This window comes from Neomonachus schauinslandi, chromosome 2 (assembly GCF_002201575.2).
Source record: "Neomonachus schauinslandi chromosome 2, ASM220157v2, whole genome shotgun sequence".
In the NCBI taxonomy this organism is placed as follows: Eukaryota; Metazoa; Chordata; class Mammalia; order Carnivora; family Phocidae; genus Neomonachus; species Neomonachus schauinslandi.
The window spans coordinates 100537325-100562775 of record NC_058404.1 but is presented as its reverse complement, the minus strand read 5'-3'; the positions used below and the strand labels follow the sequence as shown (position 1 = coordinate 100562775).

The 25451-nt window shown below is 35.9% G+C and overlaps 1 protein-coding gene across 2 annotated transcripts in view; it reads left to right on the top strand.

The window, feature by feature from the left end:
* The window catches only part of SPATA5 (spermatogenesis associated 5), a 340134-nt gene that overhangs the window by 41067 nt on the left and 273616 nt on the right, over window positions 1-25451 (top strand). For both annotated transcript variants that reach the window (XM_021681474.1, XM_021681475.1), the window contains one exon: window positions 1921-2075. In XM_021681474.1, coding sequence (XP_021537149.1) covers window positions 1921-2075 — 155 coding nt within the window. The remainder of the gene's footprint in view (window positions 1-1920; window positions 2076-25451) is intronic.

Below are 25451 nucleotides of genomic sequence, written 5' to 3'. Positions count from 1 at the left end.
TACTACTTGTTCATTTGCTGTTCAGTTTCCAAAATTTTTGTTGCTATTATATTGTTTTCTCTCCTGTTTGCCCTTCCAGGTTTATGTTTCTTTAAAAAAAGTCCCCTTATACTCATTGTAGTGGGGTTTTAGGAGGGAGCAAAAGTAAGTGCTTGGATTTAATCTACTGTCTTTACTAGCTTGAATGACTTTACTTCAAACCTTTATTTTTCAACTCTTGATTGATAGGCTCAGTAGTGGCTCACTTTCGTCTTTTAATTTTAAATTTATGTGAGAAATAGTAGGTAAATATATGTTATCTATCATTTGGATATGTTCATAACAGAATCAGTCTTTCTGTTTTACTATTTCTTAACTTTTGAAAACTCCTGTCTTTATTTTTTTGCCTTTCCTGTCTTTGGGAGTTACTTGTTTTTTTCTTGCTATCTTCATAAATGTAGAAATTTTTGCCCAGCTCTAAATTCTGTAGTTTGCATTTGAAATCACAGATGTTTTGCTATTTCATAAATATACACTTATAATATTGTATATGCTTTTCAAAACAATATATTGTCTTTTTTTCCAAACCCCTTCCTCACATTGAAAATAATTGATAGTTTCCTGGGAAAGATTACTATAGATCGATTTTCTCAATATTGTTGAGATACTCACTTTTTTTTCTTACTAGCAAAGATACCTAGCCTTCTGTTTTGGGAATTTTTGTCTGCTTTCCTTGTATCAATGCTTCTGTTTCTCTATAAAAGTTCAAATAAAGGAAAGCAAGTAAAATGATAGTTATGGTATCATTTTATCTTTGTAAAAAAATTCACGGAGGCATAGCATCCATGTTTTAGACAAAAGACCGTTAACATTATGGAGCTAGCTCCTGTCCTAGGACAAGTTTGGATATTTAGGCTGAATTTCTAAGGGGTCTCTGAGACCAGAATTCTTCTAAGTGGACCTTCATCATTCACTGGAACACAAAAGTCTCACTTTATTAAAGACGCCAAGGCAAAGAGCACATAGCTAGGGACTTTGCTGCCTAGAGGTCTTTGTCACAGATCAAAGGGCTCTAAATCTGGCAACTTAGCTGTGAAGGAAGGGGAATTAGGACATTTAGTTCTGTCAGGGTTTAAACTGCAAGCAAATAGCAAAAACAAATAATTTGCATCTGTCACTTTCCAGGTCAGCATGATCTCTTTTAAGTTATTCTTGATTTCTCTAAATTTGACTTGGTTGAACATCTTTTTGGCTCTTGCAGTATTTTACTATTCTGATTCCACCCCTCCATCTCTTTGTATTCTGTCTTTTTTTAAAACCATCATTTCTTTTTAGGCTTTTCAAATGATAGGCTTTCTTAAGATTGAGACTTTAGCTCTCATTCTTTCATCCCTGGTCTCTTTCCAGCCTCATTTTATAGGTCTGTGCTATTCCTGTAATACCAGATCTCATGTGTATGCACACAACTCTAAAGTTGGATTCTTTCTTGAGTTCCAAAACCAGTTTCCAACTGCTGAATATTTCCTTTAAGATGTTCTGCCAATACCTTACAAAATTTATAACTCTGGGTTGAATTTGTGAATAAAAAGGGCAGAGGCAAGAGGTGTGTTATTCTCTAGGTTATTTAGATAACTCTTTAATAGTTTTTTTTGCAGATGTTGTTTTGTAAGTATTATTTCATGTTTATAAAGTATCTGTGTTTTCATATTTCATATCAGTTTGTCATATTTTTACCACCCAAACTAAGCATTTGGAGTTTTGCCTTCATCTCCCATATTCGTCAGGCACCTCCCCCCACCTCCATATATACACACACAAGCACACACAATTTTAAATGCTATAATATGTGTGAAGTTTGGGTTCATTATTCATTTTTTGGTAACGATTTAGTCTGTATTTATGGGGCAGAAGATAAATCTTGTATTATTTTTCTCTTTACAGGTCTTTATGCCTTAAGGAGAGTCCTGAAGAAACAACCTAATCTCTCTGATAGCAAGCTGGCTGGATTGGTGAAGATTACTCTAAATGATTTCTTACAGGGGATGAATGACATCAGGCCCAGTGCCATGAGGGAAGTAGCAATTGATGTACCAAATGTAAGTCATTTGTACTCCCATGCTAGCTACACTGTTGGAATTGAACTCTGAAAGAAACTGAGACTCCAGGGAAAGAACCTACCTAGACTAAACTTTAAAAAAACTTTTTTTTTTAAATTAAAATTTTTATGGATGTAATTAGAGCTTCAGTGCAGTTGTAAGAAATACTTTAGGGAGATCCTTGTATTCTTCACTTACTTTCCCCCCAGTGGTAACGTCTTGTAAACAATACTATAGGATCACAAGCAGGGTATTCATATTGATATAACCACTGATCTTATTCAGATTTCCATGGTGTTACTTGTACTGTGTGTGTGTGTGTGTGTGTGTTTAGTTCTGTGCAGTTTTATTACTTATAAAGGTTTGTGTGTCCATCACCAGAATCAAGATACTGAATAGTTCCAGCACCATAATGATCCCTTGCTTTGCCCTTTCATAACTATACTTAGCTTGTTCCTGCACCCATTTCTAAAATTCTGTCATTTTATTTATTTATTTATTTTTAAAGATTTTATTTTATTTATTTATTTGACAGAGACACAGCGAGACAGGGAACACAAGCAGGGGGAGTGGGAGAGGGAGAAGCAGGCTTCCCGCGGAGCAGGGAGCCCGATGCGGGGCTCGATCCCAGGACCCTGGGATCATGACCTGAGCTGAAGGCAGACGGTTAACGACTGAGCCACCCAGGCGCCCCATAAAATTCTGTCATTTTAGAAGTGCTATAAAATGGAATTGTATAGTAGCAACCATTTGGTATTAGTTTTTCCCCATTTAGCATAATTCCCAGGAGATTCATCCAAGTTGCTATGTGCAACAGTAGTTTGTTCCTTTCTATTACTGAGTAGTATGCCATGGTATGGCTGTACCATAGTTTGTTTAACCATTCATCTGTTGAAGGACATCTGGTCTCTTTCTAGTTGGGGATGATTGTGAATAAACCTGCTATAAACATTCATGTGCAGGTATTGTGTAAATGTAAATTTTTATTTCTCTGGAATAAATGCACAAGAGTGCAACTCCTGGGTTCTATGCTCATTGTATATTTACTCTTAAAAGAAAATGTCTACTAGGCTCATTTTAGAACAAAAAAAATCTTCTAGTTATGATGCCTCTACTATTGATGCCTGGTGTTTCCTCAGGTTCCTTTACATTTTCTTCATCATTGACATGCTTTGCAGAGTTCACACACAGTTGAATCACCACAAGGGCAACAGAAGCTACCTTTTATGGGTGAATCATCTGCTAAGTTATCACCCGAGTGGGCCTAACATTCTGGAAAAAAATGGCCTTATAATTCTCTTTGAATATATTAATATTTCTGGAAAATGAACATTGAAAGAAAGCATTGACGGCATGTCCTACATTATATTGGGATAGGGAATGGACTGTTAAATTTGGCTTGATCATTAGGATGTTTATATCTTAGTGTAACTTGAGGAAAGTTTACAGATTGCTTTCTGACAGTTTTAGGAGAGCTCTGATGGAAGAATGGAATTTTGTGACTATTCTTTCCCTTTGCTTCAGTCATACCACTCCATTAGTTTTTCTTTTTTGAGTTAGTCTTATTGCTTCCGAGATACTCCCTAGCTCTAACATTACAGTTATTTGAAAACTTAGAGCCTTTTTAGAGAGCCAGGCATAGTTTTGTGGCCGTTGCCCCATTGTATATATATTAATAGTTCTCTTGGTCATTAACTAATGTTTTTTAATTGCTGTAAGCTAAAACAAACAAACAAAAAAACCCCCCCCAAAACTTAAAGAGACTAAAAGGGTATTAAGTCAGTGGAATAGACTGTGTGGAATGATATAGTGGGGCAAAATCAGTGGATTTGTTTTCACTTTTTTTGTTATTTTGTTTTGCTTTTTTTGTTTTTACTTGTAAGAATGTTCTTGGAAAATGTGTTTTGTAGCCAAATAAGTCTGGGAAATACTGGTTTAAATAAAATCAGTTGTATTTCTTTGCTGCAGAGCTTTTCAGTGTCAAAAGAGAGCTATTACGGAAACTTATTTGGCCCTGGACCGTGTGGAGCAGATACCTTCTGCGTTTTACAGTGTGGTAGATTGCAAAAACAATGACGGCAGATTCTTCCCATCACTGTATGTTGGCCCTTTTTGCACAGCAACTTTGTAGCTCCCAGAATAAAAGAGATGAAGTCAAGCTTTCCATCCTTTGAATTTGTACTTGGCCATATAACTTGCTTTGGCTAATAGAATATTAGCAATCATGATGCAATCAGGCTTGAAAGCACTGGGGCTTGCCTTTTCTTGCTGCTCTTTGAAACCCAGAATTAGTTATGCTAAGAAAACTGTGCTAGTGTCTTGGAAGATGAGAGACCATGTGGAGCAGAAGTGAGCCCTCTTAGCAGAGATCCCCTCCTTGCAGCCACTCTGCCAATTGTCACACATGTGACGGACACCGTGCTTAACTGTCTCACCCCAGGCCAGAAGTTTACCCAGACCAGAAGAGCCAGCCAGTTAACTCTTAGAATTGTCAGAAATGACGAATGTCTGTGGTTTTGAGCCACTAGGTTTTATGGTAGTTAGCAAAAGCTTACGTGGCAAAGACTCTTGTTAACTTCCTACAGAACACAATTGTTTTGTAAATTAAGGTGGGAAACAGTGCCCTAGAGACAGGAACATCCCCAAGGACTAGCTTCTAGTTTAGGCAGCTTTATGTGATTTTAAATTCTTTTTGAAACTTTTTCAAATTCACTAATGAATTTACAGCTTAACTTTGGGGTTTTACCAAAACTGTGTAACACAATGTGCTAATTTAGTATGAATAATTTGACAACTGGAATTATGGAATAATGAATGATTGATGTTGGATTAGTAGAAGTTTTCCATTTCTTTGGAATTTATGGTCTAAAGTTTGGGCACATTGGTATGAATACTTTTACTTGTAGTATTTACCTGTATTTTATTGGCTACTGTTGCATCAAATAATGGGTCAAGTAGAAGTCATCAAATGCTACATGTGAAAATTTTGGGTGATATGGTTATAAACCAACTGCACCATCCAAAAACACTTTAGTGTTTAAAAAAGTTTAGGAACTAAAGAAACACAGTAAGTTTTTTAAACTTAAAATTACTGCCAGGGCGCCTGGGTGGCTCAGTCGTTAAGCGTCTGCCTTCGGCTCAGGTCATGATCCCGGGGTCCTGGGATCGAGCCCCGCATCGGGCTCCCTGCTCAGCGGGAAGCCTGCTTCTCCCTCTCCCACTCCCTCTGCTTGTGTTACCTCTCTCGCTGTGTCTCTCTGTCAAATAAATAAAATCTTTAAAAAAAAAAAAATTACTGCCAATGGAGAATGTGTTTAAGCAGTGGCTGTCCACTCTTGGAATTGCTGAACTGATTTATTCATCAAAGGAACTGGTACTACAACTGCATTTTTAATTGCTCTAATGAAAGATTTTTTTTTTCCTTTATTTTCTTTTGATACAGTATTTACAATCCATGGACTTGTGCCATTTTCCATTTGGCACTTTATTACTTGGCCTAAGGCCATGGTGTACTGTGATGTTACTCATGAGCTCCAGAGTGATTAGCCCTGGTCAAAATACTTTTTTACGTCGCTTTTTATGTTCACTTAAGATTATAAAAATTTTCCTGAGAAGTCAACATTTCTATAATTGGATTCCTAAACTTTACTCTTCTGCTGTCAGACTATTACATCGACAAAAATATCTCCAAATTATTTCTGCAGAAGGTTTACTACTTAACTTTGCTATAGAAAACCTGTCTCAAGTAGGTAGTTAATTGTGAACATTTTTTAATAGTAAATTAAGCATTCAACATCTTTTGAGAAAAAATTTCAGTGTGTGAAATTAAAACTTGTAAATCACACTTGCCTAGTTATATTTAAGTTTAAAAGAAATGTCTTAAGATGGGAATATTGCCAATTATAATATAATGCATTATTAATTTCAGGAGACCACAAGTGTTAGCCACTTACTTGAATTTAATGTTTCCTTTTTGTGCACTTTGTGAATTGGTGATTATACCAAATTGGTGTATTAAAAGTCAAATATATTTTATAGTTGATTGGTAATTAAAATCAAATGTATTTCTTTACCACAGGAATCCTCAGAATCTTTGACTTTGAAAATTTTGAAATTTCAATTTTTCACCCAGAAATAACAACTGTTAACATTTTATTGTAGTTCCAATAGATTTTTAAAATTTTGATAGGTTGTTTTTCTGTGCATATAGTTAATTTTAGGATACATAGGGTTTTATATTTTGCTTTATTCACTTAAAATTATATGGTAAACATTTTACTTTAAAATTTCTCAGCAAACATCTTTTTAATGACTGTATAGTAGACTGTTATGTGGATGAACTGTAATTGTTTTATCCTTCTTCTCAAATATCTGGGGTTTTTTTTGTTTTTCTCTAAAATGATTATACACACATTTATATCCAAATCTTTGCATTTATGATTCCTAGAAGTGGAATTACCACACTAAAATATGTGGTTTTAAGACTTGGGACTAATGTTATTAAGCTCTCCCCCCCCCATAAAGATTGTTTTAATTTATAATTATGTGATAAAAATTTAAAATTACAAGGAGCTTAAGTAAAATCTCATTTTATTTTTACTTTAGTCCTTTTCTCTTTTATTTGCCACTAAAGTTTATTTTCTTGACTGAAAAGATCTTTTTCATTATGAGGAATAATACTGGATAATCTTTTAAAAAGGATTAAAAAAAAAGAAAATGAACTGTCAATTGTATATCTTCTCCTTCCTATAAAAATGTTAAATTTTTAAATAATGGGGTGTAAACTGGATGATTTTTTTTTATGGGATTTTAAGTTCCATGAGAGCATAAGTTCTTACCTTTTATTTTTATCCTTTTATTTTTATCCTAGCACATAATAGATGTCCAATCAATATTTGTTCAATGGACAAGTGAAAAACTATAATTTTCACAAAAAAAAACCCAGATAGTTAATTTCACATATATTTAAATATTGCATCATTCTTCTATACTAAAGTATAATATAGTCTATTATTGCCTTCATGTAACGTTCTTCAGATTCTTCATATTTTATAAAGCAAGTTTTTTTTTTTTAAGATTTTATTTATTTGAGAGAGAGAGACAGACAGAGAGAGAGAGAGAACACAAGCAGGGTGAGGGGCAGGAGGAGAAGCAGACTCCCTGCAGAGCAGGGAGCCTGACGTGGGGGTCCATCCCAGGACCTTGGGATCACAACCGGAGCTGGAAGGCAGACGCTTAACCGACTGAGCCACCCAGGCGCCCAAGCAAGCTGTTTCTTTAGTGAATTTTAACCTTAGTGAGTTTTAACTTAACTGTTCAGTGAATTTAACAATTTTGAATAAAGATGCATGTAATAGTGCCAAGCTGCCTATCCTGGAAGGATACAAAGTAGTCCTTTATATTTTTTGCCAAAACATGTTGTTTTTTTTTATTGAAAATTCTTTTTATTAAGGTAACCAAAAAAAAAAAAAAAAAAACCAGTGCTTTTAATAGTTGTATTTACATATTATCTTTGCAGTGTCATTTTATGTATACCATAACAATTATCACTGATAAATGGCATTCTTAACCAAATATATACAGATTGATTACCATGAGGTTTAATTCATTTATGCATCTTAAACCACCCCCACCCATACCCCCAGGCTTTCCCTATTTCATTTTATGTAGCTTTAGGTTGTTTTATTATTTGGAAATAATCCATCTTTATACTTTTGGTATTGCTTTTGGATTGCAGTTTTCAGAATTTGGACATTTGGTTCAGAATAAGCTAAAAGCCAATAAAAAGAGAGGGCTCTACTTTCATGTGAACCCACTTTTGTAAAGTGAACTGCAACCAGAGCCTCAAGACTGATTGTATAGCTCCAAACCTCTTTGTAAGCTTGGATCCAGGTTAAACTTAGAGGTAGGCTGCAGTCAAGTTGAGTGTATACCAAATGTCATTAGTTAAATAAACATATCTCATTGACTCCCATTTTAAAAAGTAGCAAACTTAATTATAAAAATAAAGACTGGCTGTTTCACTAATGACATATTCAAAATTTACTGATGTATTTTCATTTGGCATTTTTCAGATGAGAATAGAACATCAGAATGTGACAAGGCAGTTGAATTTCATAGGATGAGCTCATTAGCATTACTTTTCTCGTGCAGAGATTTGAGTTAAATAGTTTAATTGGCCATAATTACATTTCATTCTTCATATACCCTCAGGATAATTAGAAGGAATTTGAGTTTCTGTTCTTTAAAAACAGTATTGAATTCTGTGTGTTCTTTCTTTTTTACAGATTCAAAGGATTGAGGGTTTTGTGATGCTTTACTAAATAACAGATTGCTTTTTTTGGAATAGATATACAACCTGTGGAAATTCTATTAATTCCATATTGGTTCTTGGCAGGGCTTTTGAATTCGGTTTCTTTTGATTTTGCTTCTTGTTGTCTAGACAGAAGAGTGTCTTCTATCACTCCCAAGATCCCAGTCTTCCCTGCCAACTTCTCTTGTGCATTTTTATAGTTTCAAGTAATAACAATTGAACAGGAAAGCACATTTGGGAAAGTAGATTACTTTTAACCAGGAAGTACTCTGTGCCAAAATCAAGGTTGTAGTTTTAACTGTATTAAATATTTTACAAGTTTAACTCTTTCATTCTACCTTACTTTTCTCAGTCTTATAGTCTTGAGGAGGAATGAGAGAGATACAAAAGTTAGTGTAAAGATCAGCAGTTTCTGTTCTCAGCTCTGATCCTGGTTAACTGGTGAAATCAGACACCCTTCCTTTTAGATGATAGAATGAAAGAAAATTCTTAATTTGCTGTTTCTGATGTCTGTCTTCTTTTTTTTTTTTTTAAGATTTTATTTATTTATTTGAAAGAGCGAGAATGAGAGAGAGTACATGAGAGGGGGGAGGGTCAGAGGGAGAAGCAGGCTCCTCACTGAGCAGGGAGCCCGATGTGGGACTCGATCCCGGGACTCCAGGATCATGACCTGAGCCGAAGGCAGTCGCTTAACCAACTGAGCCACCCAGGCGCCCTGATGTCTGTCTTCTTTTGAATTTATAAATAATGTTGAGATTATCATAGAGGCATATGTTGCACTTGTATGTTATAGTTGGTTGGTACTCAATAAATACTTGAGTGTTTGCTAAAAACACAGATTTTCATTTAGCATAATTATGCGTTCCATTGGTAGGGTTGATGTGGTTCTTTTGTGGAACTATATATCTTCATCTTGTACAGATACGGAGTAATTGCTCCCTCCCAACACTTCGTTGAGTAATTTTTCCAACAGAAATTACTGATCCGGCTTAAAAGCCATCAGCATGACTACCTGTTGATCATCTCTAGAGTGAAGTCTAAGCTCTTTAGCTTGCTATTCATAACCTGGTTCATGCCTCCTTCACTTTCTTTGTCTATTATGCTCTTGTCTTGTTGAACCACTCCTGTTTTTGCATGTGTTATCTTCTGTGCCTGAAAAAATTGTTTTCTGACCTCTCAGTTAAAAAGATCTTGTAACGTGATCCCTTACACACACACAAAATACACATATATGCCTTGTGGACATAATACACCTAATACACAAAATACACATATATCCCTGTGGACCTTTTGTCTTATTCACATTTGTTTCCCCACTGCTTGGCAAATGGTAATAACTAAATAATAGAAGTTTGTTAAATGACTGAATATTTTGTGAAGGATTTTGGTTCATAAAGGTTCTTATTTTTCAGAAATAGTTTTTTTGCCCTTCTATATAAATATGTTTATTTTTTGGTAATAGCTTTATTGCAATACAATTCACATATCAATTCAGTCATTTAAAGTGTATATTTTCATGGTCAAGTATATTTAGAGCTGTACAGCCATTACTGCAGTCAATTTTAGAACATTTTTATCATCCCAAAAGGAAATCCTATTCCCATTACCCATCATCTCCCAACCTGCCCATCCTCACCAGCCTTAGGCAAACATTTCTCTTTTATATCTCTATTGATTTGCCTATTCGAGACATTTCATATAAATGGAATATAAGATATTTGATTCTTTGTGGCTGGTTTCTTTCACTTAGCATAAAACTTTTGAAGTTCATCATGCATCATGTATCAGTACTTTATTGCTTTTTATTGCCAAGTAATATTCTATTGTATGGATGTAGCACATTTGATTTATCCATTCATAGACATTTGGATTGCTTCTACTTTTTGGCTATCATAATTAAAGCTGCATTTGAACATTTGTGTACAAGTTTTTGTTTGAGCACCTCTTTTCAATTCTTTTGGATCTATAAATAGTAGAATTGCTGGGTCATTGGTGACTCTCTGTTTAACCGTTTGAGGAACTAACAGTTTTCCAAAGTGACTGCACTATTTTATATCCCCACCAGCAGTGTATGGTGTGTTCCTCTTTCCTTATGCTCTCACTAAAACTCATCTATCTATTTTATTGTCTTTTTTATTATAGCTAGCTTAGTGGGTGTGATACGATAACTCATTGTGGTTTTTGATTTGCATTTCTTTAGTGGCTAATGATATTGAGCATCTTTTTATTTGCTTATTGGCCATTATGTGTATGTTCTTTGGAGAAATGTCTCTTTAGATCCTTTGCCCATTTTTAATTGGGTTATTTGTCTTTTTATTATTGAGTAATAAGAATTCTTATATATTCTGGATAAAGTCCTTTATCAGATATATGATATCTGATATCAGATATGTATGATTTGCAGTATTTTCTCTCATTCAATGGGCTGCCTCTTTCATTTTCTTTTTTTTTTTTTTAAAGATTTTATTTATTTATTTGACAGAGAGAGCACAAGCAGGGGGAGTGGTAGGCAGAGGGAGAGGGAGAAGCAGGCTCCCCGCAGAGCAGGGAGCCCAACTGGGGATCAACCCTAGGATCCTGGGATCATGACCCAAGCTGAAGGTAGACGCTTAACTGACTGGGCCACCCAGGCGCCCTGCCTCTTTCATTTTCTTGATAGTGACCTTGGAGGCACAAGTTTTTAATTTTGATGAAGTCCAGTGTACCTTTTTTTTTTTTTTTTTAAAGATTTTATTTATTTATTTGACAGAGAAAGACACAGCGAGAGAGGGAACACAAACGGGGAGTGGGAGAGGGAGAAGCAGACTCCCTGCCGAGCAGGGAGCCCGATGCGGGACTCGATCCCGGGACTCCAGGATCATGACCTGAGCCGAAGGCAGTCGCTTAACCAACTGAGCCACCCAGGCGCCCCCTTTTTTCCTTTTGTTGTGTGTACTTCTGGTACCACATTTGAGAAACCATTGCCAAATCCAAGGTCATGAAAATTTATCTTATATTTTAAGAGTTTATAGTTTTAGCTTTTACATTTATGTCTTTGAGTAATTTTCCCCCCAGCTAGGGTTAACCCTGCTCTTGTGTTTGTAACCATAGCATTATAGAAACTACAATTATAGCTTGCAGCCATGAGAACCCTATATGGGAAAAGTGGTGGTGTTTTTTTTTTTAACCTGTGGTAAAATATACATAACATAAAATTTACCATTTTAACCATTTTTAAATGTATAATTTGGTGGCATTAAGTATGCTTACATTGCTGTGCAGTCATTACCACCATCCATCTCCAGATCTCCAGAACTTTTTCCTCTCCCAAACTGAAACTCCATACGTATTGAACAACAGCTCTTTATTCCTTCCCTCATCATTAAGTATAATTATGCTAGCTTTTTTTTCTTAAGTTCTTTATTAGGTTAAGTTCCTTTTTATTTCTAGTTTGCTGAGAGATTTTTTTTTTAATCCTAAATGGATGTTGAATTCTGTTGAATGCATTTTCAGCATCTTTGAAATGATCATAATGTATTTTTTTAGTCTGTCAATATAGTGAATTACATTGATTTTCAATGTTGAATCAGTCTTGTATTTCTGGATGAATTTCACTTGACTGTGATACAGTACCCTTTTTATATAATTGCTGGATTTTATTTACTAATATTTTATTGAAAATTTTTACATACATGTTTATGAGAGATAATGGTCTGTAGTTATTTTATGAAGTTTTTTATCTGGTTTTGGTATTAGGGCAATGCTGGCATTATGAAATGAGTTGGAAAGTGTTCTCCCATCATTTATGTGTTAGAAGAAATTGTGTAGAATTAGTATTATTTCCTTAAATATACTCCACTGAAACCATCTGGGCCTAGAATTTTCATTATTTGGAAGACATAAGTACAATTTAATTTTTTAATAAATATAGGACTATTCAAGTTGTTTATTTTTTTTTCTTGAGTTAGTTTTGATAGTTTGTATCTTTTAAGGAATTGGTCCACTTTGCCTTAATAGTTGGATTAATGGAATTAGTCATTTATAGATTTCTATTGTTATCATTTTACTGTCTGCAGGATCAGTAGTGATGTTCTATCTTTTATTTCTCATTTCCACCCAAATTGCTTTTGCTCCACCCTTCTTTCTTTCTTGCAGTAGTTTTGAAAAGACATCTACTGTCTCCATTTTCTTTGTTTTCCATATGTAATATATCTTTTTTCCTCTGGTTGCTTTTAATATTTCCTCTTTATCATTGGTTTTAAGCAATTCAGTTATCATGTGCCTTGGTAGTTTTCTTCATCTTTCTTGTGCTGGTTCATTGATGATCTTGTATGTGTGGGTCTATAGTTTTAATCAAATTTTGGGGGGGGAAAATCTTGGCCATTATTTCTTATATTTAGTTTGTTTCTTGCCTCCCTCCCTCAATGGGGACTCAAAATATATATGTACATTTATCTGATTGAGATTGTCCCAAAGTTCAGTAATGCTGTGTCCATTTTTTTCTTTTTCTTTTTCTCTTTTTTTTTTATGTCTGTTGTTGTGCCTACTAGTTCACTAACCTGATTTACCCCCCTGAAATATCTAATCTCTTAGTCTATCCCTTGCATTTTAAAAAATATAGACATTAAATTAGTTTTCTTCTCTAGAAATTTTGATTTTAACCTTTTTATATTTTCTTTTCTACTTAGTGTTTTCAGTGTTTCCTTTATTTGAACAAATGGAATACATTTATAACAACTGTTTTAATGTCTTTATTCTATCATCTGTAATTTCTGGATCAGCTTCAATTTATTGATCTTATGGGCTGTCTTTTCCTGCTTCTTTGCATGCCTGATACTTTTTTATTAAATTCCAGAAATTTTGAATTTTACCTTGTTGGCAGCTAAATAATTTTTATATTAATACTCCTAAAGATTTTTCTGGGATGTGGTTAAGTTACTTGGAAATAGCTTGATTATTTGGTGGGGGTGTTGCATCTTGCCTTTAAATTTTAGGTAGGACCAGAACAGTGTTCTGTCTAGTACTGGGATAAGACCTTTTCAGTATTATACCTAATGCCTGGTGAATTATGAGAGCAGACACTATTCCTTCTATTCATTTTGGGTCTCGGGCCTCTCTCACCCACCCTCCCCTGCTTCATTTTGTTTTTCTCACATGCGTTCACTGATAACAGGGTATATGAAGGAGACCCTCATCAGAATTCAGGAGTTCTCTCCCTGTGGACTTCTTTTATCTCTAATCCTCTGCTCTGTGATAACCTAGCCTCTTTGGCTTCCCCATACTCCTACCTTTACCTCCTCATCTCAGGGAGCCTGTGGGTTCTGCCTGTGTTTCCCCTTCATTACTATAATCTGTGACCTTTTTCCAGGCAGCTGGTTGAGTATAATCAGCTCGTTGGTTTCCTTTCTCTCAGGGATCATTGTCCTTTTTTGTTGTGTTCTGAGAATTAATGTTTCATATATTTTGTCAGTTTCTTCAATTTTTTTTCTTTTTCAGACAGAAAGATAAATCTTTTTTTTCTTATCTCTTTTACTCATAGACCAGAAACAAAGGTCTCTATTTGGCAGGGTTTTTTTGTTTTGTTTTGTTTTTAAGATTTTATTTATTTATTTGTGAGAGAGAGAATGGGAGGGAGAGAGAGAGCATAAGCAGGGGGAGTGGCAGGCAGAGGAAGAAGCAGTCTCCCCGCTGAGCAGGGATCCTGATGTGGGACTTGATCCCAGGACCCTGGGGTCATGACCCAAGCCGAAGGCAGATGCTTAACTGCCTGAGCCACCCAGGCATCCCTATTTGGCAGTTTTTAAAAGTGTCTCATATTTAATGATTTATATCCAAGCCACAGGGTGGAATGTATTCCAATATCGCATGTTAAATTGCATCAGAATTTCATGTACTTTTCAGAGAAATGCTTTATAGTTTTTTATGTAGTTTGTTTTTGTTTGTTTTGTTTTGGGTATTAAGAATGAACCTTCTGCTTTTGACCGAATAGAAAGACCAGTGCTATAAAGTGGAATGGGATATGATGCTAAAGTGGGAAAAATATGGTAGAGTGATTAAACTTAATCTGAAAATTAGCAGATGTCTGAGAACTCCACTATAAACTGGAGGTAAATTTAAAAAATAAGTTCAGAGGCCTGAGATAATAGTTTTTTTTTCTAATGTCCAGGGCTATAGATGGGTACTAGGAGGTAGGAGTGGAGTATGTGAGAATATGAGTTCTAGAGAATTCTAAGTTTTTTTAATAATGTAATCATCTGTCTGTCTTTGTTGGGGAGCCCCAAGACCATCCTCAGGCTTGATTCACTAGGATGACTAACTGGACTCAAAAGCCATTACACTCATGGTTATGATTTATTACAGTGAAAGGATACAGATCAATATCAGCAAAGGGAAAAGACCCATGGGGTGAAGTCAGAGAAGTTAGGCACAAGCTTCTAGGTGTCCTCTCACAATGGAGTCACATGGGAACATACTTAATTCTACCTGAAGCAATGTGACAATATGTGTAAAGTGTTATTCACCAGGGAGAATCATCTGAATTTTGGTGTCCGGGGTTTTATTGGAGGTCAGTCATGTAGGCACACATCACCTCCATGTCTGACTTAGCTGCTTAAATTCCAGCCATTTCCAGAGCAAAAACAGATGTTCTTAAATCACATTGTCACGGTAAGCTTATCTGGTCAAACTGGTATAGCTTAGCCTAAGGCTTCAGGTATAAATACACTCTTATCAGGCACAATATTTAAAAGGCCAGAGATTATCCCTCAGAAGGGTGCCAATGGCCAGTCCTAAAGACTGGCCTTTCTTTAGAGTGTGCAGGGTTTAAGCAAGCCAGGCCTTCTGAATTAAACCTTTTTGAACATTCTGTCTGCTTACTAACTGCTTTCTTTATTTGGATTTCACTAGTTTTTTTCTTAATGTCCTTTGTGTATTTCAGGATTCCATCTAGGTTATCGTATTACATTTAGTTATCAAGTCTCCTTAGGCTTCCCTGGGCTGTGACAGCATTTATTCTTAGCTTGTTTTTGATGGCCTTGACAGTTTTGAGTATACTGTCAGGTCTTTTGTAGAATGCTCCTTGATTTGAGTCTGGCTGATGTTTTTATTATGATTAGGCTAGGATATTACGGGTTTTAGAGAGGAACACCACTGAGGTGAAATGCCATTTTCATCCCGGCTTGACAAGGATATATTATTAATTTTGAACCTTTAATGATCTGATTTAAAAATCCCTCAGCCCCTCATGAGTACTTAACTAGATTTTAGGTGGATGCACTGCTCACATGCAGAATTTGTTTTCTGTGTTTTTTTTTTTTTTTTTTTTAAATCCATGTTTAACTGTCTTACTACTTTGCTTTTTTCAGTGAAGTGTCAGGATGTCTAATGTGCACAACTTTAGATTTCCCTAGCGATAGCAAAGAAAGGAAGCCAGGAAGGAAAATAGTCTTATTTGCTTAAGTCACAGATTAGGGAAGCTAAAACGGGTCTCTTTTATCAGATGGGAACCTGGAGTAAAACTCAAGTCCCTCAGTATGATTCTGCTATTATCCTCATATGCATCTCTTCTTTCGTGTTATTCAATTATTAATGCATTTGTTTGATGTCTGCCTCTTCTTCCAGACAGTAAGCTCAGTGATGTAGAGACCATGTCAGTCTTGTGCATTCTTCATACCTCATTCTGTATACCTACCTATATTCCTAGAACCTGGCCAGACATTCCAAACATAGCAACCTTGCAGTAAAATGAATATATCAGAGTGAATGAGTGAATAAATGAATAAATAAATGGATATTTGATATTAAAACCTCTACCAACTATACCTATGGGAGTCTGGCTCTCTCGTTGATACCCGTAACACATGAGCCCCCATACCTATCAGAAGTTATAAAAGATACACAGATTCTACCCTAGGTTAGTCAAGTTTTGCTCAACAGTCTACCACGTAGGCTTGCTTAGTTCCTGAGACTTGCTTGACCTGTCTCACTGAACTTACTACATGCCTAAAATATATGTCTCATTTCTCTAGGCAGCTTATTCCCCAGAATTGTCTTGTGGTATCTTTCAGACCTGGTTCCCAAGTTGGTTTTGTCTCACTAACATTCATACCCTCAGTTGTTACGTGTAGCACATTCAGCATCCAAGACAAGCTTTAACTATAAGGTAACATCCTTTGTTGTTTTTGTAAATATTGACCATTAGGACTGTGCTGTAAGAATTATTTTCTGAGGGGCGCCTGGGTGGCTCAATTGGTTAAGCGACTGCCTTCGGCTCAGGTCATGATCCTGGAGTCCCGGGATCGAGTCCCACATCAGGCTCCCTGCTCAGCAGGGAGTCTGCTTCTCCCTCTGACCCTCCTTCCTCTCATGCTCTCTGTCTCTCATTCTCTCTCTCGCAAATAAATAAAAAATCTTTAAATAAAAAAAAAAAAAAGAATTATTTTCTGATATGTCCTTTCCTCTGTCAGGGCTTTCTCCTCATACCTGTTGCCTCAAGCCAAAACATCAATAGTAATCTTCTTTCCCCAGCATCTTGACTCTCTGGCCAGTACTGGTTTTTCTTCCATGTGGGAACTTCCTTTCTGGTCTATATCTCAAAACACAGAGTTGAAGCTCCTTAGGAAATTTGCTTATATAAGTTTGATCAGTTTTCTGACATAGAGGGGACCTCCTCCCTTTGCTTCCTATTTCACAAAAATTTGGAGCATCTCTTTGGACAATCTTGGCAGGGAGGGTTTTTCTTTCCATTATGCAAAAATTTTTATTGTCAGCCAACCATCAAAGGAGATCAGAGGAAATGGTTTGAATTTATGATCCAGCTATTTGGACAGATCTGGGCTAGAAAATGTCATGCAAGGCATATGTATAGCCTTTGTACACTTTTACATGTTAGCAACATTTTTTCATTAGGTCTGACCATACATGCTGGTTTATTCCTAATTCTCTCCTATTTTTCCCATCTCACCTCCTACCAGCCCATCCCCCTGCTATTTCTCCTTCTTTTGCCACTTTATTTTTAAAATAATATAAGAGAAATATGTGTCTGCCTATTAATTTATTCCTTTACTAGACATTGAGCATCTGTAATATACAAGGCACTATCTTAAGAAGGTCCTGGTGATACATGCCTAAAGAGTCCTTCTGTTTGTTTACTTGTAAATTCCCTCAGAAGAATAATCAGGACAAAACTCATTTTAAAATTTTTACTATTTAAAGCATTTTCTTTTCTGGACATTTTATATTTCTTTAGTATTGGGACATTTTGTTACCTATTACCTGTGGTTAATTTAAAATTCACTTGAGAAACTTGTAGAACATATGCTTCTTTAGCACCTTGGTTTGGGGGGCCAGTCTGTAAAAAGTCCCTTTCTCTTTGTTCTGTTCTTATATTTTTCATTACCTTTATCCATATTCCTTTGTCTTTTCCCAGTTCTGCTATGCCAGAGAAGGAATGGCAGGGATTTTCTAAGCAATTTCCTTAAATATTCAAAGCATTTTCTTCTCTTCACAGTTAAATTATTTAAGGAATTTGGTAAATTAGAAAAAATATAAAGTATTTTAATGAAATAGGAAGAATTTTCTAGGTGAGACTTTATTATCATTTTCATGATGAGTTTTTACTTTTTTTTTTATTGCTGCTGTTGTTTTTTTTCTTGTTTAAAGTTACAATTTTTTCTTTTTTTTTTTTTTAGATTATTTATTTATTTATTTATTTGACAGAGAGAGACAGTGAGAGAGGGAACACAAGCAGGCGGAGTGGAGGAGGGAGAAGCAGGCTTCCTGCCGAGCAGGGAGCCCATTGCGGGGCTTGATCCCAGGACCCCAGGATCATGACCTGAGCTGAAGGCAGACGCTTAACGACTGAGCCACCCAGGCGCCCCAGAGTTTCCATTTTTTCTGAGATTTTTCCTGGACTTGCTTATCTGGCAAAAGTAGGTTGTGTTTTAAAAGCTCATTTTGGAAATGAGTAACTATTTTTTTTTTTTTTTAAGATTTATTTATTTTAGAAACAGAGCAAGTGAGAGAACTTGCTTACTGTGAGGAGGTGCAGAGGGAGAGGAGAGAGAGAGAATTCCAAGCAGACTCCCTGCCAACTGTGGAGTCCCTGGGGGTAGGAATCGATCCCACGACCCTGAGATCACAACCGGAGCCGAAATTACAAGCCAGACGCTTAACTGACTAAGCCACCCAGGCACCCCTAACTAATTTTAAGTTGAATTAAATTACAGAGTTTTGTTATCTAAGGCAGGCTTATTTAAATAATAATATAATAATAATATATAATAATATTTATAAGATTAATACATACCCAGTTCTCTGAGAACAGATTATAGTAAACTTATTAAAGTATGATTGTAAGGTAATGATATTTTAGAAATTGAACTCAGGTTTTAATGTAACCATTCAACTGATTATGAAATTTATACAGTTTGAAATTTGGTTAAAACATTTGCCTTTAAGTTGATCATATTTTCCATGATATTTGCAACTTTGGGAGATATCTGTAATTTTTTTATTTGAATAGTTTATTTCTTCTTTACCGTAATTTTTTTTTCCTTATTAACTAGGAGTTATAGGAGCATCTGGCTCCCATAGCCTTTATATGTTTCAGTGAGATCCTTAATGTGATTTACTAAAGAACAACAAAATCACCCAGATTAGTGGCAGTTTGCAGTTAGTGGCAAAGTTTTGGTGTACAGTTTCTTTTATTCTTTCTCATCTACTTTTTTAAGCTCCCTGTACTCTTACCTCTGAAATTGTTAGATATTTTCAACCAAGCTTGCTTATGCAAAATGGAAGTGAAACAGGAAGAGGGGGGAAAACTGAGTGGAGAGAGACAAGAGAAGGAAAACATACTTAGAATACTTAGCCCCTCTTACCACCTGGTGCAGAGCACTTCTCTATATTTGTACTTCCCTCACAGTTCACCTACTTTACTTTTCAGAGTCCTCACTTAGTTGTCTTTTTTGTTGTTGTATTTTTTCTGAAGTTTTTATTTTTAATGGATTGGGTGGAGAGAAAGAGGCTGTAGATGGTTTATGGCACTATAGTACAACTGAAACTTTGACTTGTTTTTTTTTAAAAAAACCTCCATTGACTGTGTTTTGAAAGCATGGGGGAAAATATTTTTTGTCTTTTCACTATATAAAGCTAATGGCTTTCACTTATTTTCACTTAGATCTAAGAGCACATTTTGGGGCGCCTGGGTGGCTCAGTTGGTTAAGCGACTGCCTTCGGCTCAGGTCATGATCCTGGAGTCCCTGGATCAAGTCCCGCATCAGGCTCCCTGCTCACCAGGGAGTCTGCGTCTCCCTCTGACCCTCCCCCCTCTCATGTGGTCTCTCTCTCTCTCTCTCATTCTCTCTGTCAAGTAAATAAAAAAAAAAAAAATCTTAAGAGCACATTTTGAATACTTACTGCTTCCTAATTTTGCTTTATCTCCATTAAAGAAGCATCTGGAAATGTATTGATCTTTCTTTTGGATCTTGGAGGTTGGGTTTTCTCAACTTACTTCTTTCTGCATTATTCAGTATCTTCAGTAATTTGAGATGTTTATGATTTCTAAACAAAATAAATGTATTTTAAATATTTGAGTTGGTTAAAAGTTAACATGTGACCCCGCAGAAAATTTTGAACAGGCGCCAACCCACTTGCTACTCCTGGCTCCTTGTCCTCCTGCTGGGACTTGTTAGCATGAAAGAACAAAATGAAAAGTACTCTTTGTCACAATATTTTCTATAAAAATAACACTTTCAAAAGAATTTTTTGTACCTGGCAGTATAAAACTCGGCATGTAACAAACGTGAGCATCTTGACTCACAAATGTAAAGACACTGTCAGTCCCCCTGGAGCTACTGAATTCCTCTCTCAGTATATCTCTTAATATCTGCATTTCTGTTCATTACTTTTTACTTTGTCCTTGTGGAACTACTTCGTAAGTTGTTGTTTTGTTTTTGTTTGTTTTTTAAATCTGATCATCAAGTCTTTTGGCCTCCATGGGTATGCATTTTGAGGGGTTCTTTTGTTTTGGTGTTGGTTTGTATATTGCTGGATGGATGCTTGTCCAGAAAGTACTATAAGAAGTTTGTGGAGGGCATTTCCCTTGGGAAATTTACCTCGCTGCTCCATCTATACTTGTTTGACAGCTGTTCCTTTACTTCTAACTTTATTATTAATTCAAAAAGTTATAAAGCCATATGTGAGCAGCTGTTCACTGTTTTCATTAGGACCAAGTAAGAAAGAAAGGACCCAGCTATTATCAGGAGTGATTTAAGTTAGATTTTAGGAATAATTTTCTGGCAGTTATGATATAGTGTAACTTATTAAAAAGAGAGTTACAGATTTTTTTTTATTTTTTTAAAGAGCATAAAATAGTATTTGTTGAAAGATGAGAGGAGTTGAAAAATGAAATACTGTCTGAAGGTGGGATAGTGAACCAGCTAGTTTTTGAATTCCTGCTCTAGTTTTAGGATTTTATGATTTCATGCTGGTATTTATTCTTCTCTGACAGACTAACTTTTCCCATGACTTTCTGTGCTTTAAGATTCTTCCGTGCAATAGTAAGCTCTTTAAGCTGATTTATATTCATTTTTGAATTGGTATCTTAGCTGTAGATTTATTCATCATTTATTTGGCATTTAGGTGCTAAATTAAAATGCAAAACTTATTTACCTTTAGTTTAAGATATGTAATGATCAGACACAAAGGACAAGAATAGAAAAGTTATAGTAGTTCAGGATTGCTTATGAAACTACAAATGCAATTGCCTGATGGGCTTTTATCTTTTGTCACTAAGCCTTCAAAATATAACTGTTCATTGTAATCATCTTACAGACATTTAAATAAACTAATACCTAGTATTTATTAAATAGTTACTGTGTGCCAGGCAAAGTGCAATTAATATAAACTATACTGTTTAATTCTCATAATGAAACTGGGGGCTTAGGTTTTATCATCCCCATATTCTAGATGAGAAAGTTTAGAGAGATCAAGTAAATTACCCAAAGTCATACAGTAACTGGAAGATCTATAATATGAAAACATATATGAAGTTAAAAGAAGCAGAATATAAAATTGTGAATACATTATGATCTCAGTGAAAACACACACACACATTTGAAAGACTAGAGGGTACCATTAACAATGACTACTTTTCGGTGTTGGGAGAACAGATAATTCTTATTATATTGTCCTTCCTAATTTCTTATAGGCTGTACCTATTATAAGGATAGCTGATATATAATCATATGAGGTGGGAATTGCCAATTTTTTTTTTTGGGAGTTACCCCTGATTGCTCTCATTCCCTCACATTCTATTCAATAAGTCCCACTGGTTCTACCTCCAGAATATATTCTCATGCCCAAATTGGCCCTCCTTGCCATCTCACTGCTGTAATCCTGCTCCAAGCCACCATCTAACTGCATCTTCCATATCCAGTCTTGCCTACCCACCCCCCACTAAGTTCATTCCCCATGCAGTAATTAGAGTGATTTTATTTTTAATCTCTTATTTACTGTATTTTAACCCTGAGAGCAAGGATTTTGTAGACCATTACCTGGTATGGGACTGAGTATGGAGTAGGCACTTAGTGGTTTTTTGAATGGATGACGGTGGCATGGAAAGGTGGTCAGCTTCATTGCTCCTAGCTCACCTTGCGGCCAGTTGGCAAGGGACCATAGGAAACTGCTTTAGACTTAGTTGTAGCTAGCTCTCTGTGTGATTGACCACAGTAGTGGTTTTTTGGATGCATTTCTTTTATTGCTTTTCTTTTTCACTCATTTGCTATCATTTTCACATTCTAACACCTTGACTTAAGTCTTACATATATGCACAATTTCCAAATGTCGGTCCTCACCATCTCACATATTTGAGAACTGTAGAACTGTTTTGTATTTTTTTCCAGTAGATTTTGTATTACTTTGTTTGAAGTTGGCTATTTTATGTCTTTAGACAAAGACTTTCTTATTTCTTTTTCTGGAGTACAAAATTTTGAGGACATTTCCTCACTCATCTTTGTGCCCCTACAGTTACTAACACAAGTCCAGCACATAGAAGACATTTCTTGGTTTATTGAATTTATTTCACTTGTAAATTCCAATCACAGTATAATAATTGGAAACTATTCCTTAATTTCCAAACATGTTCCTTTTAATGTAACTTCCAGTTACTTAGTTGTCCAAGTCTGAATCGTGGCTGTTGCCCTTGATTCCATGTTCTTTTTTTACCACCCCTTCTTCAGATCTAATTAATTTTTAAAACTCATTGATTTGCCTTATTAAATATAGTTTACTATGGTTTAATAAACTTTAATTTTTTTTCATCTGTATAGCCCCACTGCTACTTTAGTGCAGATAATCACCATCTCTTATCTGAATTACTGTAGAAGCCCCCTCCAAGTTCTAATCCCTACTCTGTCTTGTAGCCACAGTTGTCTTCCAGAAATCTGATTATGTCATTTCCGTGATTAACTTGTTCTCCATATCTCTCAAGATAAAGTCTGAACTTCTTGATGCCTTATGAGTCTTCAAGGTCTTGATAGCTTCCTCTGTTGCTAACCTTCTTTGTTTCTACTCCTTTCTATCCTTTCCTGGCTCCCTAAATTCTAGCCATACTGAATTACTTTTAGTTCTCCTAATTTATGATGCTTTTTTTCCTCTTTCTCCTCCCATGGCACCTACTGTTACTTTCAGCTGGCTAGTTTCATTTGATCCCACCTCATATATCACCTCTGAAAAGTTTTTTTTGACCATACATATAAATTCTGTGACTATAGCATGTACCATGCTATATAGTAATTGCCTAATTATGGAAATATATCCCTTTAAGGAAGTATTCCTGTATCGGGTCAGAAGCTCAGTATGGACAAGAACTATTTTGTCCCCAGCAACCAGCATATTATGAAATAGACATTTAGTCAGTATTTATTAGATTAATTGATATTTCTGCAGATGATGTTGCCTCATGTTTCCCTGAGAAGCTAGAGACCTTCTGGTGTAACTCCCTCAACTCCCTGCATTTCCACCAGTCTTAAACTTTTTATCTTTATCCTTTTATTTTTAAAGATTTTATTTATTTATTTGACAGAGAGAGAGTGAGCATGAGCAGGGGGGAGGGGCAGAGGGAGAAGCAGACTCCCCGCTGAGCAGGGAGCCCGATGTGGGGCTCAATCCCAGGACCCTGAGATCACGGCCTGAGCTGAAGGCAGACACTTAACCGACTGAGCCCCCCAGGCGCCCCTATCTTTATCCTTTTACACTCCTTTCCTACTACTGTTTGACAAGATAAATACTTAACTAAAATATAAAGTGGGAGATATAAATACAGTAGGAATAGAGGAGTATTAACTATCTTTCAAAAAGTTTAGTGGTGAAAAAGAAGGCGATAGAACATTAGAAACAGTATCGAAGGAAGGTTGTTTTGAAGGATAGGGAGAAACAGGGAATGTTTGTAGGTTGAGGAAAGAATATAGGGAAAAATACAATCAAGCAGTAATAGAGAAAGTACAACCGATGAAGCAAGAGCTCTCTCTCGGCAGAGAGGTAGGGGACAGGATTGTTTCAGTCTTCTTCTGCTTCAGCCTTCAGGGCAGTGGAACAACTCCTCAGCAAGACTACTAGGTCCATACAGTGGCATCAGTGTTTTGGCCTCTTCCATGCTAGTGAGCACTCAGTTTTCCGATAAAAGCATTCTAATTTTTCTTGGCGGACAAGCCCTCTCCAACTCCGGGTCCAGCTGACTCTGTTTGCTAGTACTCCCTGATCCTTATTAACTACTAATAATTAACTACTAATTAATTAACTAAGAGATCATCTTTTATCACATGGATTTCTTTGTGTTTATATTAGTGATTTCCATGTGTGGTTCATGGAGGTACTTAGTATCTGATATTAAGTTCTTTTAAAAAACTCTTTTTTTCAAGACTCTCTAAAAGACTGATTAAAAACCAAACATACACAAATGTATTGAAAACCAAATTTTATCGTGATGAAGATTTGCCAGATTGATTTAGTTTCATACAAACCTGAGAAAAAATACTCCCTAGGCATTTATAGGCATATAATTGAATCTTTTATAAAATGTCATTGATTAAGAAAGATATAGTTCTACATTAACCTTTAAGAAAATTTTATCTGTATATGTGTACTTATTTAAATTAGCTTAAATAAGTATTCTGCTATAATGCTACATTACTTAAAGTAAAACTCAGGGTGCCTGGGTGGCTCAGTTGGTGAAGCATCTGACTCTTGATTTCGGGTCAGGTCATGATCTCAGGTTTGTGAGATCAAGCCCCGAGTTGGGTTCACACACTGCGTGTGGAGCCTGTTTAAGATTCTCTCTCTCTCTTCCCCTCTCTGTCTCTCTCTCTTTCCCTCTCTCTTAAAAAAAAAAAAAAGTAAAACTCCAACGTGCTTCAAGACATGGAAAGTCCACTCCTAGTGGAGCACGTTGACAGTGTGCTCTTCTCATTGTATAGGTATAATAATTGCATAGTAACAACTGAATGAGCACCATGCAGGATCATAACAGTAACACACTATCATTTTAATTTTCACAAGTTTAAGGAGTGCTTCTCTGACTTTTACATTTCTGGTAGTTATTATAAATATAGCTCTGATACATTATATATAACATATATATACTGTCTGTATGTGTTCATAAATGTGTGTTTGTGTTGTGTGTGTATGTATATTCCACTGCTAAAAGGCATAAAAACAAAAACTGGTATATTTAAAGCATTCAGTTCAGTAACCCTGTTGTTAAATCTACTGACCACGCTTCTGTAATACTCTATACTTTTTGATCTCTCTATTTAGTTTTCTTTCTTTTTAAAGATTTTATTTATTTATTTGACAGAGACAGAGACAGCGAGAGAGGGAATACAAGCAGGGGGAGAGGGAGAAGCAGGCCTCCTGCTGAGCAGGGAGCCCGAGCAGGGAGCCCCGATGCGGGACTTGATCCCAGCATCCCGGGATCATGACCTGAGCAGAAGGCAGACGCTTAACGACTGAGTCACCCAGGCGCCCCTCTATTTAGTTTTGTTTTTTTTTTTAAAGATTTTATTTATTTATTTGACAGAGAGAGACAC